The sequence below is a fragment of the Furipterus horrens genome, unplaced genomic scaffold, assembly GCF_987537825.1.
Source record: "Furipterus horrens unplaced genomic scaffold, mFurHor1.1.pri manual_scaffold_1, whole genome shotgun sequence".
In the NCBI taxonomy this organism is placed as follows: domain Eukaryota; kingdom Metazoa; phylum Chordata; class Mammalia; order Chiroptera; family Furipteridae; genus Furipterus; species Furipterus horrens.
In genome coordinates this window covers 10,964,051-10,976,356 of record NW_028327171.1, presented here as the reverse complement: position 1 = coordinate 10,976,356, position 12,306 = coordinate 10,964,051, and the positions used below count along the sequence as shown (strand labels likewise).

General features: G+C 44.2%; 1 protein-coding gene across 1 annotated transcript in view; it reads left to right on the top strand.

The window, feature by feature from the left end:
• Window positions 1-11,670, top strand: part of LOC150020672 (germinal-center associated nuclear protein-like) — a 47,359-nt gene extending 35,689 nt beyond the window's left edge. The window contains exons 21-28 of the mRNA XM_090272473.1: window positions 2,495-2,753; window positions 2,968-3,065; window positions 3,987-4,377; window positions 5,493-5,750; window positions 6,198-6,327; window positions 7,951-8,154; window positions 9,906-10,056; window positions 11,370-11,670. Of these exons, the coding sequence (XP_090128599.1) occupies window positions 2,495-2,753; window positions 2,968-3,065; window positions 3,987-4,377; window positions 5,493-5,750; window positions 6,198-6,327; window positions 7,951-8,154; window positions 9,906-10,056; window positions 11,370-11,525 (1,647 nt within the window). The 3' untranslated portion in view covers window positions 11,526-11,670. The remainder of the gene's footprint in view (window positions 1-2,494; window positions 2,754-2,967; window positions 3,066-3,986; window positions 4,378-5,492; window positions 5,751-6,197; window positions 6,328-7,950; window positions 8,155-9,905; window positions 10,057-11,369) is intronic.
• The last annotated feature ends 636 nt before the right edge of the window (window positions 11,671-12,306 follow it).

The window sequence follows — 12,306 nt, the reverse complement described above, 5'->3', positions numbered from 1 at the left end:
TGTGCTGACTTGAAGGCTTGCACTGCCCAGGCCTCCCCTCGTCCTAACCAAATCCCCTTCATGGCATGCCCTGGTCGCCATGCATGTGACACTCCAGTCCATGTTCCCTCTGTCCTCGGAACTTCTTCAAATTGAAGTTTGGTTATAGCAGTTTCGTTTCTTTTGTTTTTCCACTTTATATTACCTCATTTAGTGGGTCACGTTTTGATGGCTGTGTGACTGCTATATGCCAGAACCAGCAAGTGTTCTGTGACTGCATTTCTTCATTTTTTCTGCAAGTAATAGTTGCCTTATTTTCTCACTGATGTAGTCTTCTCTACATATCTCAATTTCTACCCAAAGGTGCCACCAGATGGGCTGTGTATATTCTAGGAGAATTTTCCAAACGCTCTGTCACTTCACCTTATCTTCCCTTTAAGAGTGCCTTCTCTTGCTCCACCCTGGGTTGATATGGTGTTCCAGGGTGTGACTGCCACTGGGCCTCCATACCGATAGGGTCCTGCTCCTCCACTTGTAACTGTTAACTTAGGTTAATAGTTCCTTGTGTCTTTGTACCACCTGTCGATGGATACTCTTACTTAACGGGAAACTGAGGCTCAGAGAACTTAAAATAAATTGTTCTAGGCCATCAAACTTGAGGATGAAGTGAAATATATATATTTCTTAGAATAGGGCCCGACACATACCAAGGACTTAGTGCAGCCATTGACAGTAGCAGCAATGTTTTTTCCTCGTTTAGTCTCTTGTTTGATGGAACATGTCTTCCAGTTTCTGCCAAAGAAAGACGCACAGGAGGAGGATATCCTGAGTCCTTGTTTGTCTTAAATGTGTTTACCCTCACATTTGCTTTATAACGTAGCTAGGTTTGTAGAATTCTGGGTTGAAAGTAATTTTCCTTTCACTTTTGCTTCACTGTCACCTAGCATGCAGTGTTGCTGTTGCGATGTCTGAGATTATTCCTGTTTCTTTCTCTGTGGCCTGGTATTATTTCTCTTCAGAATCTTGCTGTCTCCCCCGTGGTTCTGAAAATCCATTCAGGTGTGCCTGGTGCCCATTTCCTGCACTTATTGTGCTCCGCTTACAGGTTCTTGCAGGCTAGAGACTCTTGTTTTGCTTCTAGGATATTCTTTTTTTTTTAAGTATATTTTATTGATTATATTGTTAAAATAGTTGCAATTTTTTCCCCTTTGCTCCCCTCTGCCCAGCACCCCCCACCCCAGCAATCCCCCCCCACCTTCTGGGATATTCTTACATCTTTAAGACATGTGCTTTCCTTCTCTTTTTTTTCTGTTCTCTTTTGAACCCCTGTTAGACATATGTTGGATCTCATCAGGTGGTCCTGGGAGCTTCTTATCCTTTCTATCCTATTTTCTATCTTGCTTTTTTATATTGTGTTCTGGGAGATTTCCTTGGCTTTATATTACAAATGTTCTATTGAAATTTTTATTCCATATATATTACTTCCTTTTCTTGTCCTTATCTGATATATCACCTTGTGACTATTTTTGGACATATGATCTTATGTCTCTGAGGAAATTAGGATTTTTTTCTAAGTTTTCTTACGTTCCATGCATAATTTGTTTCCTTTGGGTTTCTTTTTCTTTGTAATTACAGTGTCTTATGTTGGAGGCTCTCCTCAGACACCTTATTTGAAGCTGTCTGCCACATACCCAAGCGAGGCCCTAAAAGGCTGGCCACAAGCTCTGTATTTGGGGCAAGCCATTTTTTTGGGGGGGGGACCTTCAAGTGTCAGGATCTGGGTATCTGTTCTCTGGACTGTTTGGTTTCTCTGGACAGGCCTCATCCTGTCTCCTAGGGCAACTGCTGGTGCTTTTAGTGTAAGGTAGGGGGTGGCCAGTGCCAAGTACCCTCCACTGTGCCCGGGGATGCTCCTGTATTTGGATCTTCTTAGGATGGGACAGACCCCTGCCCAGGGTACCTGTTGCGCTTAAAGGCCACCTGCAGGTGGGTGTTATCAGAAGTTTCCTTAATGACCTCTAGGGCCATTGCTCTGTGTGTGACTCATCCCCTGGGGCCCTGAACCTGCTCTCTGGTTCTTGGTGCCACAAGGCCTGGATGCTCTGGGCTTTTGCAGGGTCAGCTGGCCTGGGTCATTTCACACCATGTCTGTAGCGCCTCAGGTGTAGCTTCCTCTGCTTCCCTCAACCCAGTGATTGTTTCCATCTCCACACTATTTTCTAGAAATGGGTTGCTGATGGCTTGCCCCCCCCACCCCCTTTTTTGTCATTATGAACTTAACTTTTTATAACTGTTTAAGGGTGACTGTTAAGATACAAGTAACAGGCTCAAACACAATTCTAGCTGGAGGCTGAATTATCTGTCGATGTGGCTGTTTCTGGCTCTAATTCATGGCCTCATGGAGGGAGGCTTACTCAAAGTGCAGTGCAGTTTGGCTGAGCTGGCTCTGGGGCTGACATTCACCGCTGATTTGTCCCTTGGTGTGTCCATCCTGATGGTCTGGTTGCTGTTCCAGGTAGCCCATGGTGCTCTCAGTGACGGTGCCCTTGATGCCCTGGAGATACAGAAAGAGCTTCTGGGAGCCAGTGGGCTCATGCTGCTGCTTGCCCCCAGAATGAAAGATGAGGACTTCACAGAGGAGGACGTGTACTGGCTGTCTGCACTCTTGCAGCTCAAGCAGCTCCTGCAGGCCAAGCCCTTCCAGCCTCCGCTGCCACTGGTGGTTCTCGTGTCCAGCCTGGGAGGGGACATCATGGAGAAGGACGTGGAAGATGGTTTGTGAAGGCAGTCTCATTTATGAACCAGCATGTTCAATAAATGGGTTGAGCCCCGGGTCTGAGGAAGTGCTGGCAATGCGATGTCAGGAGTCGGGGCAGCAGCCACTGTGGTGACGGGGAGCAGGGCTGAGCAGGGCGTGTGACGTGAGTTGTGTTCGTGCATCTGCAGACTGAGCAGAAGACAAGTGACGTCCGTCTCTTTCTTCCCAAGGTCTGATGCTACAGGATTTGGTTTCAGCTAAGCTGATTTCAGATTATACCATTATTGAGATTCCGGATTCCATTAACGATTTACAAGGCACAAAAAAGGTAAAGTTTCATCATTTTTAAAGGTCGAACTACGTATTTCAGTTTTTCCCTTTTTGCTCTATCTTGAATTTCATGTATATTGTTGCTTGCATTTTTAAATTTTATATTTGAAAGGTGACCCTCTAAAAATATAAGCAGAAATAAAAAATAAAAGATAAAAATTTCTCATACTCCTACTATCTGAAAATCGTTCGTGTAGTATTTTTAGGGGTTTTATAGTTAAACAGATTTAAAATACGACCATTCATGTCTTATACCTGAAGGTCAGGTACATAAATTATTTTTGGAGCATGGTTGTTCTTGGGATATATGAATGAATAATGTTATCAGAAATTTCCTTAAAAAAGGAAGTCTGGCCCTGGCCAGGTGGTTCGGCTGGTATACCAAACGGTTGAGGATTTGATCCCCGGACAGGGCACATACAAGAATCAACCAATGAATACATAAATAAGTAGAACAATAAATTGATATCGTCTCCTTAAAAATCAGTAAACATATCCTTGGATGAGAAAAAGAAAAAGAAAAAGAAAAGGAAGTCTGTGCTGACAGTTACATTTAGAGAAAGAAGTGCCAGGAATTAAATAAAAGTAACTATAGGAAGAAAGATAACTACAGGATGTGAGAACATCCAGGTTAGTCCTTCCAAGAACTGGAAGGTGTGTTTTCCTGTCACCGTGGTGGAGAAGATGTGCAGGGCGGGACTGGGAACCACTCTCCTAGTATCCCTGCTGTTTGGGTTTCCAAGGCCCTAGGAGGCCAAACTCCACTGCAGCAGAAGCTTTGCACCCCTTCCCAGCGTGGATGAGAAGCTGGTGCTCTGGTGGCACCTGCTATGGCAACTGTGGGAGGGAGCACCTTCAGGAAGCTCCTGAAAAGCAGCATGACTTGTTTAAGTTTCTTCCAACTGTCTTTGCTTCTCAGGTTTCACAGGCCGTCCAGTGGCTGGTCTCCCGCTGCCCCTGTGCCCTTGACCTTTGCTGCCAGACCCTCATTCAGTATGTGGAAGATGGGATTAGCCGTGAGTTTAGTGGCCGGTTCTTCCATGACAGAAGAGAGAGGCGGCTAGGGGGCCTGGCCTCGCAGGAGCCTGGTGCCATCATTGAGCTGTTCAACAGTGTGCTGTACTTTCTGGCTTCTGTGGTGTCCTCAGAGCAGCTCTGTGATCTGTCCTGGCCTGTCACCGAGTTTGCTGAGGCAGGGGGTAGCCAACTGCTTCCTCACCTTCACTGGAACACCCCAGAGCACCTGGCCTGGCTGAAACAGGCTGTGCTGGGCTTTCGGCTTCCGCAGATGGACCTTCCGCCCCCCGGGGGTAAGGTCTCATGCTGAGGGGTGCTGGCTGGGGATGAGGATTGGGGCAGCTGTGATCACCCATTTGGGTTCTTACTGTAGTGGCAGTCGGGCAGGTATTGGGCACTGGTGGGAGGTTCTTACATCTTCTACTCTGTGTCCCTTGCCCCATTCTGCATCCACCTGCACCTGCCTTTGGATTTAGGAGTCAGAATGAGCTAGGGTTTTCGTAAAGTGACCGTTGGCCCTTTGCCATCAACAAAGCAGTCTGTGGGTATCTGCTGACCCCTGGGAAGAAGGTGGCCTGTGGTGTTGGGGGAGCACTGACCCCAAGGCCTGGAGTTTCTGAATGGATGGCAGGTCCTGTCCTGCCTGCACCACAAGTATGCGGGTGAAGAGTGTGGGGACCATGCAGTCCTGTCCCCACACTGCTAGGTCTGGTTGGGTCACAGCCCTCAGTGTTGACTTAAAGCCAGTGCTCCTTTGTCAAGTCTGTGTTGTGGCTCTGCCTGTGCCAGCTGAAGCCTTTGGGCTGTTCTGTTGCGTTCTCCAGGTCTCCTGGGCTGGTCATGGATGCTGCCCCTTCCCTTGTTGATGCTGGTAAAAGAGAAGGAAGCTACTTACTGCTTATGTGGCACAGTACAAGGCCCTAGCAGGGCCACTTTCCTTTGGGCCACATGGCACATAGGTCTCATGTGCCCTTCTAAATTTCAGGGTGTGGTCTTCAGTAGGTCTAACAGATGCTTATTACTGAAGGAACCCAAAGGGAAGCAAAGTGTACAGCACAGACCCTCTGTGCTGTGAGCTAGTCAGTTTTCTAAGAGAAGCCAAGACCTCATGTACCAACCTCACCTGGGTCCTTGTTAAAGTACAGATTCCTGGACCTGTACAATCAGAGCCCCTAGGGGGGACCTTTAGTCATGAGTTTTGTCTAGGAAGATGGGTCCCTTGTTGGGACATGGGGAGAGAGATGCTCTTTCCTGAATAGCTATGGTTTATTGTATTGAGATTTGAGAACAGACTCCTCAACTACACAGTTACCTTCTTCTAAATTAATAGAGAGTGAAAAACATTTCATGTAGATTTCCACCTATACTTTGGCCAAACCTTGCGACTCACAAGGTGCTTTCTCTCCAGCTCCCTGGCTTCTTGTGTGCTCCATGGTCATCCAGTATGCCTCCCAGATCCCCAGCTCTCGCCAGACACAACCTGTCCTCCAGTCCCAGGTGGAGAACCTGCTCCGAAGAACATATGGCATGTGGAAGAGCAGGAACCTCTCCCCTGGCTTGGGGGCAGGGCCTTCGGTTGCCGACATCCCCTGGGACGACTTCATTGCCTTGTGCATCAACCACAAACTGAGGGACTGGACGCCCCCCAGGCTTCCTGTCACATCAGGTAGTTAAGCACTTATCACTATGAGACTTGACTGGTCTAATTTCAGCAAAGAAAGTAGTTTACTTGATGTTTGTTCCTTTTCCTGTGGGTTGTCACCCTTCCTTTTCTTAGGACTCCCTCCTTTAAGCCAGTGACTTGAAGGTGACTTGTAAACATTGGGAAGAGCTAAGACAGTTCCAGGAGAACCAGGACTCACCTCTCTGAAATGGGCTCCCTAGGCTGACTCTAAGTTTGAGACAATTTTGTAGCTCTGAGTAGTCATACTTGCCATGAGCCTGTCTGAACCTTGATACTTGGAGCATGTTTGGCTCAAATGGGATTCACATAATTATGTGACTTTAATTAGAGGAGCTTGTCCTTAAATCATTGAATATAAGCAAACATCAGGTGTTTACTTATTGCTCTTTTGATATTCTTTTCTTACTTGTTTTTGTATTTTTTTCTCAGAGGCACTGAGTGAAGATGGTCAAATATGTGTATATTTTTTTAAAAACCATTTGAAAATATATGACGTTCCTTTGTCGTGGGAACAGGCCAGAATGCAGACGCAGAAGGAGCTCCAACTGCGTCAGGGATGGTGAGATCTGTGTTCAGTGTGTGTGTCTGTCATCCCTCCACCTAACAGAGTAAACTGTGTTGTTCTCTTCCAAGGTACACAGATAGAAATTCATATCCTATACACAGAATCCAGCCCAGTGTAGGCAGATTCTGACATACTTGAAGAACAGATCATTCCCATGTAGTAGAAACTGTTCTTGACCAAAAAAAGCAAGCATCTCACTTCATTTATCAGATAATACTGACCCTGATATTATCACAACTGGGAAAGTGCAGACAAAAGAAAGCAGACATCTCACAAACTTGGTTCAAAAATACTAAATAAAATGTTAGTACATGCAGTCTTGCAGTACATAAAATATTTCACAAGTAGGCTTTATTCCAGGATAAACAGTACCAACAAGAGAAATCTATTCATCTAATTTGGTGCCATAACAGAAAAATTAGTGATCATTTTAGTAGTTGTTGAAATGCTTTTCCTAAATGTATACCTATTCCTGCCCCCTAAAATTTATACTCATTCCTGATAAAAATTTTTATCAAACTTGGGTAAAAAAATGTTTTTTGCTTGATAAAGCTATCATAAAACTGCCAAAAAAAAATTAGCTTCTTGGTAAAACATTAGAAACACTGAAGTCAAAGCCATCCTGAGCTGCTCCTGATGTCACTGCTGTTTACAGTTGTCCTGGAAATCCTGCCCAGTGCAGGGATTATACAGATGGCATAAGTATTGAAAGGAAGGAGAAACTGTCATTTCCAGACAGTAAAATTGTCAGTTGAACATAACAGTCACACCTTTAGAATCATTCAGAATTCAGGAAGGTGACTAGATAGATCAACCTACAAGGTACAAAGAGCCTTTTTCACAGCAGCAACAAACCTATAACATGAACATAGACTGACCAGGAGAGGCGCTAAACCCCTGTCTAGGTAACTGAGAGCCTTAAAGGTGCAAAGAAAACCTGAATAAACGAGGGGCAGGCTACCCTTGCTGATGGGAGGACGCGGTAATACAAAGTTGTCAGTTTTCACATTGTAAAGTCAGGGCATTTCTAATAAAACCCCAAAATAAGTAATAAAATTTATCAGGATGAGAAAATGTGTAGCAATTGTTGAGAATATTTTGAATAAGAATAACAAGGAAAGCCTGCTCTGCCTGATGTCAAAACATAATAGTAAAGTTACAGTAGGCGAGTGGGTCAGAATAAAATGTCCAGACACAACGGAATGTGACAAAAGTACCATGCCAAACTAGTGGGGAGAGGACAGACACTGGCATCTGCTTAGGAGAAGCTGCTCCACTGTCTCCAACTGTTAGTTCCAGAAGGACTGAACAGCTAAATATAAAAATAACCTTGCTGTAATAAGGGGCAGCAGAGACCTGTTGATAATCCAGGGATGGAAAGTAAAACTCAGAGAGGGAATGCTCCAAGAGCCCAGCTGCTCAGGAGACTGGAAGCCCCCCTCAGGCAGAGGCTGCTCTCCCCCTGAGCCCTGCACCTGACCTGAGGGAAGCTCTTACCATGAGGGAACCTGGGAGTGGGAAGGGGTGGGTCTCAGGCTCTGTCTGCACCTACATCTACTTATTGCCTAAGGAATCCTTTCTCGTTCCTGATAAGCATTTCAAAACATGTACTTACAGTTTGGGAACAAAGTCTCATCCTTCTGCAAACAAGTTTGCCACTCCATTACTTCACATGAACATAACTGGGAAGAGAAGGGCAGAGCATGGCCAAGAGGGGCAGGTTCCCAGCACGGAGGATCTGATGCGTGGAGCCTCTGCCCAGGAGCTCCTGGCCCAGCGTCTGTCCAGCAGTCTGCTGCTGGAGAAAGAGGAGAGCAAGAGGTAAAGTCCATTACGTTCTGCTCATTGTGTCCTTAAGCTGCTTCATGCTTGAAAGTCATTCTGGCATTTCTCCCTACCTTGGACTCATTTCCCTCTCTAGTTACCTCGTGTTTTTGTTCTTTTTACAGTAAACTTAAAAACAGTGATGCTTACTGCTTCAGTTCTTTTTTCCAGTCTTTTCTGTAGCCCCTTTCCGCCCCCCATGTCCACTCTGGTTAGGATCACTACAGCCCCTCACACAGCTGAACTGACCATGAACCCTAGTCTCCAGCACCATTCCACACCTTTGCTCCCTCCTTTCTGGCTCCCAGGTTGCCCTCTCCTGCCCCTCTGGCCATACTCCCTAGGCCACTCCTGCTGGTTCTACCTCTTCCCCCAACTGCCCCCTCATTCATTCTCTGGACCTTGTGTCTGTGACATCTGTACTTCAGTTTCATGGATTTTTAAATAAATTAATATTCCTACAACTCTAGGTATATATCTCAAACCTTGGGTTTTTCTCTAAACTCCAGATTTGGATATCCTACTGCTTCTTGATAGCCACCGCAGGGCTAACATCCCAAATCCATTTCCCAATTTAACCCCCACAGTGGTCTTCTCAGTTGAAGGCAGCTCCATCCCTCCAGCGTCTAGTCCATCCACAAATCCTATTGGTTCTATTCAAAATATATGAGGAATTGGACCATTTTTGCAGTAGGCTGTAGTCTAGTCTTGGCTGAACCTGTGTAAGCCTTTCAGGTTGAAGCAGGGATCATGTTACTCCTTTGCTCACAACCTCCTCTCACTCTGATTCAGAAGGAGAATCCTTATAAAGGGGGCAAGACGTTACGTGCTCTGCTTCCCATTTTCTTTCTGATCTCTGCTCTTTCAACATGTTGGGCAGTGTATAGTCAGGCCTTTGCGCTCCTTGTTCCTTTTGTCCAGGACTCCTCTGCTATCCCGATATCCACATGGCTCACCTTGCACTCACTTCCAGTCTCTGCTCAAATGTCTACTTCTTAGTGAGGCCCTCCTTGCCTGTTCTCCTAGCCCTCTCTGTCTCCTTGTTTTTCCTTTGTCTTTGCTTTGCCTTTCTCATCTTCAGACCACATTTCCCTTGTAAATGTGTCCTTTGTCCCCTCAAAGTATAACCTGCTTAGACCTTTCCTTTGTCTGTTTTCAGTGCTATATCTCTGGTACTTCAAATGGTGCCTACTGTTTGTTGGGGGCTTGATAAATATGTGCTGGAAGAGTGAATGAATGTATCATTTCTAAAAGTAGGTTTTTCTAGGTCTGTATCATTTAAGCAGTTGGACCAGATTGTCTTTCTTGAAAGGACAGTTGTATGGAGTGGACAGCTCTAGAATGTTAGGTGGCAGCAGGATATTATTTTGAGTTAATTTCAGACTGTAAGCAGCTGTCCATACATTTGGGTAATCCATTAAGAGATAAGAATTATAGAAACAAAAATCCAAAATAAGACAGAGAAAATAAAGCAAATGAGAGAAGTACGAGTAATGTTAAGTAACAAATAAAAACAATTGATTTTCGATAAATGCTACCTTTCTCATAGTATAAATTTGGTTTATAAATTAAAGATACCAATTTTTTAAAAGTACATTTCTGCTCCTCAACTGATGTCACAACTTAGTTCTATGCTTAGTAAAAAGCAAAGCTTTAAACAATTTAAAGTATATGTATATATGTCTATATAGAGAGAGTAAAAGTGAAAGATAATTAAGTTTTTGCTTTGTAATGCTCAAATGTTTCAGGTTTGAAGATCAACTTCAGCAGTGGTTGTCTGAAAACTCAGGAGCATTTACAGATTCAACTTCCCTTCCCCTCTACCTTCCTCAGACTCTAGTGTCTCTGCCTCAGGCTATTGAACCTGTGATGAAAACATCCACAACTGCTAGTCCACAGGTGAGAAGAGAGTACATTTGGCATTATTTTAGAATTAAGACATAAAGTGGCTGGCATAAAAGTAATGCTTAATTAATTGTATGATGCTATGATGACCAATAAATTATTAGCTTAAATTATATCTTTTCTTAAACTTAATCTGTCAGTTATAGAGGTCCAACTAATTGAGTTTCTACTTGTGAAATGAATGAATAATGAAATCGAAACATGCTTAAGAATCAAACAAAACCCATCACTGGGCTGACACGCAGTAAGGGACTGAGGAAAATGGCAGGTGATGAGAGTCTTATGTTTATGGGGCACATACTCTCCAAGCCATGGCATCACCCGGACCTCCCTTTCTGGGATTCTCTTTCCCTGAGGAGGTTAGGTTCACACAAGCCAAGGACCTCACTCAAGTGTGTTCAGCTGGTCAGTGGTAGAGCTGCTTTTCAAAGTCAGACCTGACTTGCTCCAAAGCTCAAGGTCCTTCTAGCTCACCATCCTTCCTTCAGTGGTAAAAGAAGCAAAACCAGAGTTTTAATTAGAGTGATTTAATACTGGACAGGTAAGAAATATGCTCCTGGACTGGCTCTAGGCAGTCCTTCAATAGGGGAGTAAAGCAAATTAAGATGGCATACTGTTTCTATTTATTAGTTTGGCAGACAACTTTTCTTCCCTAAAGAAATTACTGCCCTAGCTGGGTGGCTCAGTTGTTTGGAGTGTTGTTCCTTACACCAAAAGGTTGTGGGTTCGATTCCCGGTCAGGGTATGTATCTAGGTTGTGGGTTTGCTCCCTGGTCAGGTCATGCATGGGAGGCAACTGATCAGTGTTTCTCTCTCACATCAGTGTTTCTCTGCTTCTCTGTCTAAAATCAATAAAAACATGTCCTTGGGTGAAAAGGAAAAAAAAGAAGTTACTATATATGACAAAAATTAATGTATTTTTATTCATTGTAGTATTAATTATACTGCATAAAAGTTGAAACAAAGTGAATATCCAAAGATGGGACTGTGGTTAAGCACTTACAGTACTATGATGGAATAGTTTGAAGCCCCTGAAATTATATTTTATAAAAACGACTGACACTGGAAGTTGTTCATTATAGAATCAGCAGAGAAACATTCATGTGCAGATGATACCAGCTGTATGTATATGTGCCAGAAGAGGCTGGAAGGATATATGGTAGATGCTAAGAGGGGAGTTTGGTGAGCCCAGCATGCCCCTGATGAGGTTTCTAACATGAGCCCAATCTAGTGCCTTTAAAGAGAATATATCTTGGTTTATGGATATTCCAAAATTATCTTTAATTTTTTTTTTTTCATTTATATAGAATGAAAGGACAGGGGAACAACAGTTGTCAGAGGCAACAGGAACATCTCTGACTGAACGGCTGAAGCACCTGGAAAGGCTGATCCAAAGTTCAAGGGAAGAGGAAATTGCCTCTGAGCTCCATCTCTCTGCACTGCTGGACATGGTGGACATTTGAGCTGAAGACTTGAGAGTGGGAGGGTCTCTCCAGAAGAATTTGTTTATATTCAAAATAATCTTATTCTTGACGCTTAATGCACTGTTGGAAATGTGATTATTAATCTTGCAAATTAAATATTGAATGTCTAAAGAAGTCTTCCCCAGTTTTCAAAATGATAGTCTGTTTCCTCCTGTGTAAGTCTTTGTTATTACCTGTTTTCATGATCTCAGACTGTCACCTACCAACATGCTCTGAGGGAGTTTGCAGCTTACATTTCTGTGTTTAACAACTCATCACTCATTGTCTCAGCAAAGTTGCCGTCCCAGATGTGCCAGACATCAGTGTGGAGGCCCACCCAGCTCACACCTGAAAGAGCCAAGAGTATATGTACATAGTTCTCTGAGGATGTGCATGGGGCGTGTGCCTGGACTGGAAGTGAGGAGACAAGGCAATTGGCTGGAGGTGACAGTAGAATTCCTGGAGAGGAATGCAGGGCTGTAGCTGGGGAGAGCACCCGAGGATGTGATGAAAACCTGGAAGTGCCACTTTGGGAGTATTGCCGAGTGTGGGGATAGGCCAGACCACAGTGAGCTTTGCTGCCTTATTCTGAATGGTATGGGAATCAGCTGTTGGAGCATTCTAGACAGAGAAGTCACTTGTCACATTTCTTTTAAAAATGGCATATGGGGGAAGGTCAGCAACACAAGGCAGAAATCTTTTTTAGTTTCATTTTTTATCCTCACCTGAGGACATTTTTCATTGCTTTTTAGGAAGGGAGGAAGGGAGAGAGAAACATCAA